The sequence below is a fragment of the Phoca vitulina genome, unplaced genomic scaffold, assembly GCF_004348235.1.
Source record: "Phoca vitulina isolate PV1807 unplaced genomic scaffold, GSC_HSeal_1.0 scaffold11, whole genome shotgun sequence".
NCBI classification, from domain to species: domain Eukaryota; kingdom Metazoa; phylum Chordata; class Mammalia; order Carnivora; family Phocidae; genus Phoca; species Phoca vitulina.
The window spans coordinates 19,443,207-19,457,392 of NW_022589714.1; the positions used below are offsets into that span (position 1 = coordinate 19,443,207).

Genomic DNA, 14,186 nt, shown 5'->3' on the forward strand with positions numbered 1-14,186 from the left:
CAAAGCAGAGCAATTGTCGCCGAAAATTTCATTAGGCAGAGATGACTATAAAATATTTGATTCATTGTTTCCTCATGAAAGTGTCAGATATATTGAACTTTACCCATTTTTAACCAATTTTCAAAGAGCATCATAATGATTATTCATTAAAGCAGAGGTTAAAAACCAGAAGATTATGTCTTTCCTGACTACAAAGAAGAGAAGCCTTAAAAATTATTTCAAAACATGCATCATTCAAAAAAAAATATGCCTCATTCATGTAACATCTTTTATCTTTAGGGATGCTGTATTTAATTACTGTATTAGGTCTCTTTATTTGAGACACTAAAAATCATGTTAAACCTATATCTACATTTTTTTTTATTAATCCACAATTTGGTTGTAAGTTTTTGTATTTATTATATAAAAAATGGGATAATTCAGTTTTAAAAACTTATTTCCCAACCTCAGATCAGTAATGAATTGTGGTTGCCAGGAAAAATTTACGTAAAGACATTAAGGGGCAAAGTATGTTAAATTAATAGACTTGATAACATTTTAAATAAAATACTTTAAAAAATCTCCAAATTCAGGGAAGAACAGTTTCAATCTTTAACTGCATGCAAAAACTAATCCAAAATTTATAGCCGTACAATTTAAAGGCAAGTTATGGGAACAGGTCATATTACATTAAGGACATATATAATTTTATACTTTTATGAATATATTAGAAAATATAAAGGAAATTTTGGTACTGAATATTGATTTCATAATCTGTACTTGTGCAGGATACATTTAGTTTTGTATCAGTTAATATGATTTGTAGTTATAGTTACCATATTTTTACATGACACAGCTGTCTTTACTGAAAAATTGTGTATCTTAAATATTTGGGGAAAGACAGTTCCTCTTATGAAGTAGTGTCTCCTCCATATGAGAGATATTTTTGCCTCTTAGACTTGCTTAAAATGGATATCCAAATTTTGAATGGAAACGTAAACACATGCATACCACCTACACAGCACAAACATGATGTTGAAGTGATGGGGCTTTTACGAGAAATTAAGTTGTAAAAGGCAAAACACAAACACAACACAGCAAAACAAAAAGCACCTAAATATTTTGCATAATCGGATATATATTCCACCCTTTGGGAAAGTGAATTTCAACAAAACTTAGAGAAAGATTACTCGGAGCCCATGAATTGAAACTTTAAAACTGAACTGAACAGATACCTCTAGGAAAAACTCAAGGCAAGTTCCTGACGAGCTCAGTTACAAAGGGCACAGACAAAAAATGAAAAAAATTACAAAAATATTTTCCAACAAAATAACGGTTCTGGCCTGTATTAGGAATACTAAATCCCAGAATGCAACGAAGTCTGGGGAAAAGGGGTAATTTAACAAGAGAGCAGGATGAATACTGATGGATGAGACCATGGCTTGGGTAGGATAATCTAATACGGTGGTTCTCCAACATCAGCATGCATCAGAGTACCTAGACGGCTTGTGAGAACACTGGTAACTGTACCCCACCCCACAGTAGATCTGGGGTAGGGCCTGAAAGTTTGCACTTCGAACAAGTTCCCTGCTGCTCTGGACAAAACTACTTTGTTCCTCTTTCAACGATAACTGTAAAGAGTACACCAAAAAAGGCTGAAAGGAAACTAAACTAAATGTAGGAAAATAGGAATTAAATGAATACCTAGTTATTTTAAAGAAACTCAGGCTTCTGGACCCCAGACAGATCACATCCATCTTGGAACACAGATGTAGAACCTGGCACCATGGCTAGTGATCTTTGAGAAATTATGGAAAGCAGATAGAGCAAGGGAAAATGTTTTATCAGTTGTCCAAAAACAGAAATGGTAGACTTTGGAAATCAAACACAACTGAGGCTGTTTCTTAGCAATTATTTTGTTAGATATTAAACAAGAAAGAGTGATTCCTAATCCCCTACCCCCAGGCCCACTGTGGGTGGGTTGCCAAGTTATGATAGTTATTCTACTGCTCTGCTCTGAGTATTTTCACTGAATTCAGAAATGAGAATATGAACTTAGTCTCTCATATTCTTGTGATTATGACAACTCTGTAATCTCACAACCTGCAAAGATGTTTAATGGTCATGAGTTGATTCTGAAAAGTATATATACTTAAAGGGAGTCCATGTGGGGTGGGTGGGAGGTGTCCTACTGAACACAGCAGGGTTCTATCCTCATTCTCTTCCCATCCAATTCCTTGATTGACAGTTTGAATAAATATTTAGAAGGTATTCTCGTCAATCTTTCAATGGCCAAAAAATTTCAAATGGATAGAAGGCTAACCTGAAACTAGCAAAATCACAAAGAGAGATAAATGCAAGGCCAGATTTTTCTTCAAGGAAAAAACCTAGAGCCTTTACCTAATCCTCTACTGGTAAAGTCCTGACAACTACTACAAGAGGTCTTAGGGATTTTAGATGACAACAAGTTGACAGTTAGTAGTAATGTACCAGTTGCTATGAAATGAAATGCAAATGTAGATAACATTAATATAAGTAAAGTGCCGACTGTGAGAAATGCTGAATAAGTGTGTACGTTTGGGCACCATAATTTAAAAACTCTTGACAGACTGGAGGCTACGTGGGCACCGTGCCTGCCGGGGAGGATGTTATGAGGAATGAATGAGGAACCATGGTTTGTTTAGCCTGGAGAAAAAGGGCTTGGACTGGGCTAAATAGGATTTGCTTCCAAACATCTGGATATTTAGATGAAGTAGACAGCCACTCTTATTTTAGAAGGCAGCACTAAAGTCAATGAATACAAGGTAAAATAAGGTGTATTATATATCCCCAATATAAAGAAACATTTGCAACAACTGGAATTATCCAAAAAATGAAACCTGTAGTTTCCTTTGAAACTCCTGAGTCATCTACTCCTGGTGAGAGTTCAGCCCCAGGCTGAGGATACCCACTGGGGACACCGTCCGTGGGACCCTAGCTCTCTAATGCAGAGCGCGCCGAACGGTTTCTCCTGGGCCCCACTAAGCACGTAGCAACGGCAGCAACTATGATACACACTGTGTTTCATCCTTGCAACAACCCATATTCCACAAATGATGGAAGTGAGGCACGAAGAGGCCAAACTGGCCTTAGACCTGACGACCAGGAAGCAGTGGAATGGAAGTCTTAGGTCTCGTAGTCCATGCTTTTCTGTTGTCACTGTGCTTCTTATTAACCATTCTTAGTTTCTCTGTCAATCCTCATTCTCCCTTCACCCCCCGCCCTCCCCCTCCACCACATTTTGCTATTACAGTGCTTCCCTTTGAAATATTCTATTTATTCATCCACATGAATATGTGATGTGTAAGCTGTGGCATTTTCATTAAAATCAAAATCATAAAAGTGATTTCACTTCCCTAATGATATTTTCAAAATCCAAATATTCTTACCTGATCGACAAGCAATGTCTACATCCTTTTCAAAGTCTGTCTGTAACAACAAATAATAAGGTACAGAATCATCATTTAATGAAGACCTCGAGTGACTTTTACTAACTAGATTAACTAAAGTTTACAGATATCTGACTAGGCAGTACTAGATTATTGTTTTGTGCAAAAGAAGTTTCTTGAGGAGTAATCAAATTATTTTTAAGCCTATTTCTTAGAGACCAAATGTTGAATTAAAAAGTGGAAAAGTGGCATATAATTTTAATAAAGCAATACAATACCCACTGTCATCTTCAGTCAGGAGACTGACACCATATATAAAAGAATAGAGTTTCAAGGCAATTCCTTAAACCACACTAAAAAAGAATGTGCATTATTATTATGAACATACTTAAATAAATGTCTCTGTTATTTGTATTTTTATTCACTTTGAATATATTGTTTATAATGTAGTATAATGTAGTATTTTATAATACAGCTTTGTCAAACCCTTAACAGTCAGACCAGGCTCTTCAAATGATCCATTTTCATTCAAACTGACAAAAGCCTTTTAGATCTAGGAATTATAATCGAAGATTAAACAATACTAATCTGGTCTACAACCTACCAGAGTTCACTTTCATCCCCATACTTTTAAACAGATCAGTTAATTTTTTTAAGTGGAAAAATTAAATTAGCCCATCTTAATCAAGTTCTTCCAGTCATATACTGGATGATATTATTTAGAATTTTTAAAATTTATTCTAATGTTTTAAATTAGAAATTTCAGTATTCATCTGTTTTTTTTTTTTTTTTATTTTTTTTAAAGATTTTATTTATTTACCTGACAGACACACAGCGAGAGAGGGCACACAAGCAGGGGGAATGGGAGAGGGAGAAGCAGGTTTCCCGTGGAGCAGGGAGCCCAATGCGGGGCTCGATCCCAGGACCCCGGGACCACGACCTGAGTCGAAGGCAGACGCCTACCGACGGAGCCACCCAGGCGCCCCTCATCTGTTTGTTTTAATACAGAATTGATAATTCCTTCTTAAGTCTTAGTTATTAGTGTACCATTTTGACTATTTTATGTTGTCTAATCCAAAAACATTCATAATAAATTGAGTATATGGTAAAAGAAATCTCTATTTAAGTCCTGCTTTTAATGAATCAGTTTAAATCTTATCTCATTTCTAAAAGACACCAAAGTGCTTATGCCTAAAGGACCCCTTAATCTCACCAGTCAGAGCTCATGTACAATGACTGAGCTTTTATTGGAATTGTGACCATGCCCTTCTGCCTTAGGGCAGTGGTTCTAATCTTAGGCTGCATATTGGAACCACCAATACCTGGGGTCCCACCCCAGACTTTCTGATTTCACTGGTCTGGAGTGTGAATTCTAATGCACAGATAAGGCTGAGAACCATGCTTTACGACCAGAAGAACAGGTCCATAGTGTTCTGGTCTGTAAACAAACAGGTTCCTGTGGACAAATTGTTATCCCTCATTCTGTGCAGGGATGAAAATACTCTGGTGTTGCGTAGAAACCCCACACTCAACACACCAGGGGGCCCATAACAGATCTGGGACTCCCAAACAATTCAAACAGGATGGTTATCTGGTAGTTCTAAATCTGTTAATGAACTAAAGCCAAAGTCACTCAAAATGGGACTTGGATACTATTTTAGTAGTAAGAATATTTTGTTTATTCCCATCACAAATCATTACTTAATCAAGAGTCAGAAGGAAAATAAAAGCTCACCATTATTTGAGCATGCCCATTAGGAAAAGAACTTGAAGAATCAGCATTGATCGGATCCTGACAGTTTCTCAATCGGCATCTAAATGCATCCTGAACCTGTAGGGGGGAGAAACCCATTAATTTTCTTCTCTCTTGGTAATGACCAGATACTCTCTATATTGGCAATCAGTTGAGAAATGATAACTATCATTGTTTTATATCTAATACCCATTTTGCTTACTTCTTAATACATATACCAGTATCCCTGGACTTTATGCCAAGGACATCTATCACTTGCCATAATCTATTGGGGGAAGTGCTGGAAACTCCTCAGTTTTCACCAGGGCTGCGTCTGGCTGAAAAACCAGTAATTCTTGCCAGAGGGCAGATTTATTTTTCACTGTCATAACCAATGTGCATGTCTTTCAAGAGGGATTTCCTATTTGATATGGCATAATCTTCATAATAGCTTTAAACATTGCAAAAATGAGATTACTCAATGATCTTTTGACTGGAATTGATTTGGGATCATTTAGGGACAACTATTTCTTGTCTCCGTTCAAGTACCATGTGCCTTGGTGTAAAAACAAAACACAATGAAACAAAAAGGTAACAAAACAACTCTTTCTGGTTGTCTTAAAAGAAGAAGAAGAAAAAAAAGATCACTTTGCAAAGCCAAATTTCCTTAATACACATTCACAATTGGATTCTGAGTAAAGAAACACATATCACAAGGAAATTTGAAGAACATTAAATCCTTTATTAAACGAGTAAACATGAATCGATGAATAACAAACACATAAATCAATTGATAGTTATTCTGATCACATGATGCCTTCCCATTAACATGTCCTTCCCACTTCCTGTGGCTCATTAGGCTCCTAACAAGCTATTGATAGACATTAATACAAGTAGCTTCTTATCCAGTCAATGGCAAGGTCATTTTCGTATTTTGTTGTTTTTGACTTCACAGGATTGATATTCTCCGTCTAGTTTATTATAATCTGTTTTATTGGATTAAAAAACAAAGCAGAGATGATGTTGCATATCCCCTATTTTACCAAAGCGCCGTCACACAGAGGACCAAAGTAAACACGTAATGAATGATCTTTACTTCTGAAAAGCACTCACATGAAATATCCTGTCACTGTTTTGCTGTGAAATGTGTATAGTATACGTATTGGCCGGAAGAAAACTGAGCCTGTTGTTTTCTGGTCCTCTCACCCATGTCCTAAGTCATCACTGCAAGATTTGGGAAGTGACAAAGGGTTTAGTTACCGCCACAGAGTCCTGGCCGACCAGTACAATAAGGAGACCTTTGTCTACTTTCTTTTCTCCACCTCAGGTTAGAATCCTGGTGATGCAGCCACTATGGCTGTGAATTTAGGGAGTGGGGAATGGACTCAGTGCTCTTTGACTTCTTCTCTATCCTCTAATTCTAATATATCTAAATCTGAGATTTACTGGGAAAAAAAGAGTGAGGAGTTGTCTGCTATCAATGAGCAAGGTAATTTCTTCTTTCCTCCTTCAAACACCTCAGTACAAGTACAGGTGAAGGGAAATCTAGTCTCATCATCTTTTCCTGAAGAACTGGATAAATATTTAGAACTAAATCATCCAGCTTCTCCCTTGAAGGAGACATGACATGGGAAATGTTAGATTCTTTAAATGCAAATGCTTTCAGGATCCTCCTTTTTAGGTTAAGAAGTAATAGCTTTAAGTCATAGAGTGACACATTAATAATCAAAAATTGGTAATGAGTCTAGTGTTTGCCAGATGATCACTGTTTCCTACACAGAAACTTGCACTGGGGAAAAGCAATATCTGTTTTCAGGAAAAAGAAAAAAAAAATCCAAAGAACCAACCTCAGAAAAATAGATATGTGCTAATTTTCTGTTTGTGCCCCAGAGCAACTGTTCAAGTAGTACAATTTATAAAGGTAGATAAATCATATGTTAGAAATATTGCCTTCCAGGAGCTTGTCACAAGAAATTTTTTTTCAAATCTATTTCTAAATACTAGCATATATAACACATGAAAGTGGCACTTGGTAATACCAAACATTAATTTAACTGGTCCACGCTAACCACTCTATTTTCAGACCTTCAGAGTCTAGCTGTCAAAGATATTTTTGTCTGACAATGAAATATGGAATGAAATATGAATGAATGAAATATGGAATGAATGATATGTGGAAATGAAATATGGAAAAGCAACTTCTGCTAAGTTGCTCTTCAAAATCCACTATCTGATCGCTTGAAGGAGATATAAAAGAAATCTAACTCTTTTCTTATAACATACACACACAAAATCAATCCTTTAAATTACCAAATTCTCAAACATGACAATGGATTAAGGGCATTTCTACCCTGGAGAATGATGTCAGCTTTGTCAATCAGTCAATGCTTTGTCAATCAGCTTTGTCAATAGTCAATGCTATTCGGAAGAAACATAAAACAGAAAAGCATAAAAATTCTCCAGTAAATTCAAAGTCATTTTAATGGTCATATAAATGCCATAATTTAAGTGCTAGATTCTCTGACACTTTCAGTGCTTCTGTTACTTCTAATTCAGAAAGGTTTGCAGGAGAAATTCTGCTTGATTCCAAATGCTCTGTTTGATTTTTACAAAACCTTAAAAATGCATTCAGGCAATCTAGATGAGTTAGCCTTTAATATTTGTCCGACACTGTCAGGGAGGAATGATTAGGCTAGATTTCATAATGCATATTCCTCATCACAGAAAAAAGGGTTTCAGGAGAGACAGTACCTGGAAAATATATCTGCAGCTATTTGGAAACATTTTGATAATTAATTGAATTTTCTATCAAGTAAACAAAAAGACTTTTATCTTTGGCGAATCAATTGTACTCATGGAGATTGTACTAATGGAGAACAACTGGAATTTTTTAGAAAGCAAGTCTACAAGGACCTTAATCTAGACAAGAAGAAAGCATAAAGAACAAAGACAGATCTATATTTGGCTATTCCATCCCGATATTAAAATCTTCTGTGCCAACTGTCATATTTATAGTGCAGGACAATAATAGTTTTGGTATTTCTTGCCTTGTGGTTAAGATTGAAGAAAAACAATTGTTAGAAGATCCATATATTTATCATCTAAACTCCTTCACCTGACTTACTACTTGTGGGGAATAAGCCACTCATTTTAGGTAACAATTTAATTAAAAAAAATTTTATATAACTCCAAGTTCTTGCAATATTATCATTTTTTAAAACTTACGCAAGACCAGTAAATACAATTTTTAAACTTGTCTTGAATAACTAAATGTTTGACATATTACGGCAGAATTAAAATCTAGCCTCCAAAATGTCCTCTTTTTAAAATACTCTCCCAATGGGTCTTTAACCTTAATTGACAGAGGGTTAAAAAGTACTGGGGGAGTAGCAAAGAACAGGTATGTAAACAGCCTTGGAATATTTAGGGCACTTTAAGGAAATCTGATGTCCTGTTGTGAAATGAAAAAAAGAATGTCAAGAGACATCTTCAAAAATAAGGTGAGGTAAAAAGAATAACCTACCAAGGCTGTCTTCTTAAAGTATCCATCAGGGGCACCACCAAAGTTATCCTGTCTAGTTCCTGCTGGGGGCTGCTCTAAAAACCCCTGCAAAGCCATACACCCTTTTATTGTGGATGGTTTCCTGGGTGAGGAATGAATTCAAACAAGTTTGCAGGGGTGTGTCTTACTTCAGTCTCCCCCCACAGGAGAGGGATCTGGCTCCTCTCAGGAGCAGCAAGCCCAGAGCCTCTCGGCTGGTCCTCACTCTGAAGGCAGCTCGCAGTGTCACTGTGAAAGCTGGGGCCAGATTTAGAGATTGCTGGGGAAGAGCACCGAGCAATGTTTGGCAGCTCTGCAATGGAGAGAAACCTCACGGGCAAGAGCGGCACTGCTGGAAATGGGCTCTGTATTTAGCTACCAAGCAGCTAAGACCCCAAATCTTTACCTTTTAAGAAGACAGTTCTACCTGCAGTTATTCTTGATTTTCTATTCCAGAGGATCATTTGAAGACAAGCAAAGAAATTAAGTTGCATTCTTATAATTATTTGAGATTGTTAGCTTGAAGTGGGATTTGCCTATCCTTTTGGCCAGATACTCAGAAGAATTTTAGGTAAAGCAAGCCATGGTTGGATTGAGTTTGCCAATCTCTGCCATGAACTCTGTGTCTCAATTTGTTCACAGATGCTGATTAAGACTGATGAAAATATTCATAATATAATTGGAATTATGCTCAGGTCAGGAGAGCCTAATCTGGAGGGAGAGGTACGATTTATAAAAAATGGAATAAGGGAGGTTGGTGATTTCTGGGAATAAGTATATAGGAAGAGAAGCATACGATCCTTGCTTATGTCACATCCATGTTCCTATTTAAAGGCAGTCTTTGTGCTTTTCCATTCTCTGTTCTGATAAAATCCAGCTTCATTGCAGTACCTTCAGCCATTCTCCCATTCCCAGAAAACAAACACAACACACAAAATGATCTTTAAATGTATTTCTTCTTGAACCTTCAATTTGGCCTGCCAAAGAGAAGGCTCTTAGCAACCCACTCCCTTCTCCCTTAAATCTTTGTCCTTCTGAGCAAGCTGAGAATCTCAGAATCAGTGGTACCCTGGCCCTCCTACCCTGGACCATTCACTAACTCTATGAAATCTATTGAACTTCTTCATGACATGACATACAGTGGCCTCTTACCATGACCACTGAACGCCCCAATGAGAAAGCTTTAAAAACACCACTTAATCAATGCTATGCACTCAAATGTTGTCAGTACTGTCTTTCTCTTGGGGTTACAGTTATAACCATTTTTTTTTTTTTTAAACCACTCTAGTGTCTAGGATCACATCACTTGCTTTATGCCTCCATGTACCCCGGATGGTCCCAGAGAAGACTACTCTGTATTCACCATAGGCTCCATTCCATGGAAACCACATGCCTAGTAATCTCTCTCCATCTTCCCTTATTCGAAACTTTCACTTCCTTAATCCTCTGACCCCGTTTCTCCGCTCAGGACCCATTGCATTCTGAAGTCTCCTATCACCCACTCCCTCATTTCCAAAGACTAACTGAAACTCTTGCCCTCCCTCATTAAGGGAGTGCACAGATAAGCGCTTCCGTAATAATGAGTCATACCTAATTTCCCTGTAAATAGTCAGGCTTGGAGATTCATGCAACTCTCCATCTGAACTATATTATATGCAGTATGACCTCTTTTCAAATTGCTCTCTAGTTATTTCACCGCTATTGGCTTCATTTATTTTTTTAATGATTGGGGGAGAATATTGGTTTTAGATGAGATCCGTAAGGATGCTTGTCTGTTTTATATATTCACAGTCATGTGCTTGTAAATCATTTTGTTTGTCTGTATTCTTTACGGAAATAAGACCAAATTGGAAACTGGAAGGAAAAAAAAAGGCAGAGGGGAATGAGAGGAAGAGAGAAGGAGGGAAAGAATGAAAGAAAGAGAAAACTGTTTGTTTATGTCAAGCGCTTTGTTACAAAATTGCTTCCTGGGTTTGGATGAAGAGTCTGGGACCTCATCTGGTGCAGCCTAGACCTCCTGCCTGTGCTGGGGAAAGAGAAAAGGGGAGCTTGGCCCTTCTTACTGCCCCTACAGAGCAGCCGCAGGACCCTCACGTACTGACACAACAAAGTCATCTATTTAAGCACTTGCCTCTTTCCTTCCATTTAGTGAAAGGGTTTTATTGTAGCTTATTTTGTATCACAATCTTGTTATTTTCCCCCTCTGACATTAAGCTGTAAGACTGTCTTAGAGCCAGGCACAGCCAGAGACAGGAGAGATGAGAAGAATGTGCAGGCACCAAGAAAGCGGTTTCCTAGCAACAGTAACTATTTCAAAGGTTTCATAACTTGTGTAGTTTGAATTTCCATAGCAATGTGGAGAATAGTAAATAGTAGATGTCATTATGTGCTTAATGCAAATGAATTCTAATCAAGGAATGATGAATAAATGAAGGAAGCATCTATATTTATTTTATTAGATTCTGTCTTATTAGGTATTACACATATTAGCTTCCAAGATCTATGTTTTGTTGCTGAAATTAATGTGTGATAAATCATTTGGTTTAATTTTTTTCTTTTTATTCCCTCTTTTTCTTTTCTCTTTTGTCAGAGGCATCTACTAAAGCAATTCAACAGACAGAATTGCTCCAGAAGATGAAACTGTATTTTCAAGAATACAAATTTTATGAAATTTAAATATTGAGATATCAATCTGGAGGTCACAACAAATTGTTACGGAAATAATCAATTTGTTTTTTTTTTTTTTTTTAATGTGGAATATAATTGAGTTGGCAGAACCTAAGTGATCATTTCTCCCTTCCCTTCTGACTTGAAATGATTTGGTTTTAAAATTGGATCCACTAAAAGCAAAGGCACATTTAGAATAAATCAAGCCCCATACACATCACATTTAAAATGCCAGTTATACTATTTCTTTTCTCCTTCTTTAACTGCAAGGCTATATTCCTCCCCTGTGTACACCTACCTCCTTCACAGTAAGATTGCAAAAGTAAATATAGGAAAAGGCTTTTGAATTCATATTGGAAAAATCATTAAAGACTACAAATGACCAAATTATGTTACTGCGTGTCAAAAATACACAGAAATAAAAATATATATTTGCATCCAGTCTCTCTCTACGTCGAAGGAAATATTTCTTACGCTGCTTATACATTTTTAATAAAGAAAAATCCATACAAATCATCTTGGGTTATTGTGAAAAATATTTTAAAGTGAAAAAAGCAGTAGAGGTAAAACTGTATTCCTAAAATCTCCTATGGGATTATCAGGTAGTTTGATAGGAGTAATTACCCAGTATTCTATAGGTAGCTATCTAGACCATTTGCTTTGGTGTATTTTTATGGAACGTCTGTTCACAGGAGACACTGAGGATATGGGAAGATGTTCCTACTCTCTTGGACTGTGGTTAATGTTAGCACAGTGTGATCACAGGTAATATGAAATAGACCTATTGCTGGTGTGTTAGGCGATATGCAGTTAGAAGGTCAAAAAGAGTTCCTCTGAACCCGGTGAGGCCTTCTTATGATGTGGTCCTTGAGATTTGCAAAAGCCTTTTAAACAAGGTTCTCTTGGTCTTTCAGTAAAAACTTCCTTTGAGAAATTCTGAAAGAGACTTGCCCTATAACTGACATCTGCTCTGTGTACTTACAGCAGTGTATTAAGGTCAATGCAAAAATAATGGATATGTGGTTTTTCATTTCAGTTCTGGAATGAGAGTGATGACACTCTGTTATTAATTTATCAGCTATAAAACTATTCAATTTGAACTAATCATTGAAAATGCAATAATAACAAGGCCAATATTCATATTTTTACTCCCTATTAAAACAGAAAACATACACTTACAGATATTTTAGCAGAAGCATTTATTATATGATTTAATTACCCTTAAATCATGTTTTTGACAGTTACCAGTCCAATTAGCAAGTATGGAAAAGTTCTGATGGAAATAAATTTTTGTGCCAAATATTTTTCTTCATGTAAGCAACAAAAATTTGATAATAAGCCACCAAAATATCTGTCACTTTAAAACCTGAATATTTTTAACATAGCCTAGGGCTATCTCCAAAGCTTATTTCTGAAGAAAAAGAGAGGCTTATTTAGAGATAGGATACTTTTCTCCTCTTTAACACCTACACTGTTGATATCTTCTGAAAATTGCATAAATATATTATGTATCTTGCTTAAAACCCGCAACTGTTCATCCTTAATTGTCAATCAAAAATGCATCATGTGTCTATTTGCTTAGAACAATTTTGTTAGATAATGCAGAAGACCACAAGATAGCTATAGTTAGAGAATAACGTAGCCCTAAATTATTCAATTTCCCTTTAACTTTTACCTAATTTTGGTCTACAAAGAATTGAATACTTGCAAGATTTTTAATGCTGATATTCTAGGTAGACATTTGTGATGAGGGAATTAAAAGGCTTGGCAACTATAAGCTGAATGAGATTTTTAGATAATGAAATATTGCCTCCTTTGCAATGTGAAGTCACTCTTCTTTTCATCATATAATGTTCTTAGAATACACATGTGGGTTTATTGCTGACATCTGTACCTTACTGAAGTAGCTCAGAAATATTGTTCTTCCTATCTGGTAAATCAGGTAAAAACCTTTGGTTACCTTCACGTATCACTGTAAAAACTGTGTGGTGTGCAGTCATATGCCCATGAGTCTTTCTGCAATGTGCACATCATGATAAAGTTCTCAAACAAGCTGGATAATGCGAAATGACAGCGTAGACTATTTCTTCAAAATTACTAGCATGGCACTGTGTCATTGTGTTTTAGTCGCCACTGTCCCCAGAGCAAACACGAAAATGACTCATAAACCTTGTAAACACTGTGTCAGTGCTTGCAAGCACTCAGCATAATTTTTGCACTGCTTGGAAAACAGTATTTTCTTGCTAAACAACTCACGTCTGACGTCTATCACTGCTCAGTGGGTTTGGTGCAGGTTAGTGTCTCAGCTCATGAAGGAGGACTTGTTTTCCTCACTGCTGACAATAAACCTCAACCGTGACCTGGAGAAATGCTGTGATTATAGATCTATATAGTTCCTGGGGACAATTACTGCCTTCCGTGTTCCATTGTGTACATTTTTTTTTTTTTTATTTTCTAAGTATAAACATCCATCTCAAAATCATTCACCTTTAGCAACCTTAATTTAGTATAGAGACACAAGAACCACTGAGCAATCTTCAACATTTTCTATCTAAAATGAAATTAGTTAAGTATGAAGGAATGGGGATATGCTGTGTGCAGAAGCAGGAATTTGGGAATGGGTTTAAGAGATATCATTGTATTATGTTTATGAACTATGCCTCTTAAAAAATATGCCACCCCGCACCCTTATCCACCAGTGTCTCTAACAGACTTCTCTCCACCTATGACCTCTCTTGACTCTACTCTCCCTGGTGCCTTGGACCCTCCCCCCCACCCCCCCCCATCCCCCGCCGGGAAGCATCTTCTCTTGCACAGTCCCATCTGTTTTAACTGTCAC

The 14,186-nt window shown here is 36.7% G+C and overlaps 1 protein-coding gene across 4 annotated transcripts in view; it reads right to left on the reverse strand.

Annotated features, from left to right (window-relative positions):
- The window catches only part of ADGRB3 (adhesion G protein-coupled receptor B3), a 708,772-nt gene that overhangs the window by 37,084 nt on the left and 657,502 nt on the right, over positions 1 to 14,186 (reverse strand). For all 4 annotated transcript variants that reach the window (XM_032409546.1, XM_032409548.1, XM_032409550.1 and 1 more), the window contains 2 exons: positions 5,143 to 5,238; positions 3,408 to 3,447 (listed from right to left, as the gene is read on the reverse strand). In XM_032409546.1, coding sequence (XP_032265437.1) covers positions 3,408 to 3,447; positions 5,143 to 5,238 — 136 coding nt within the window. The remainder of the gene's footprint in view (positions 1 to 3,407; positions 3,448 to 5,142; positions 5,239 to 14,186) is intronic.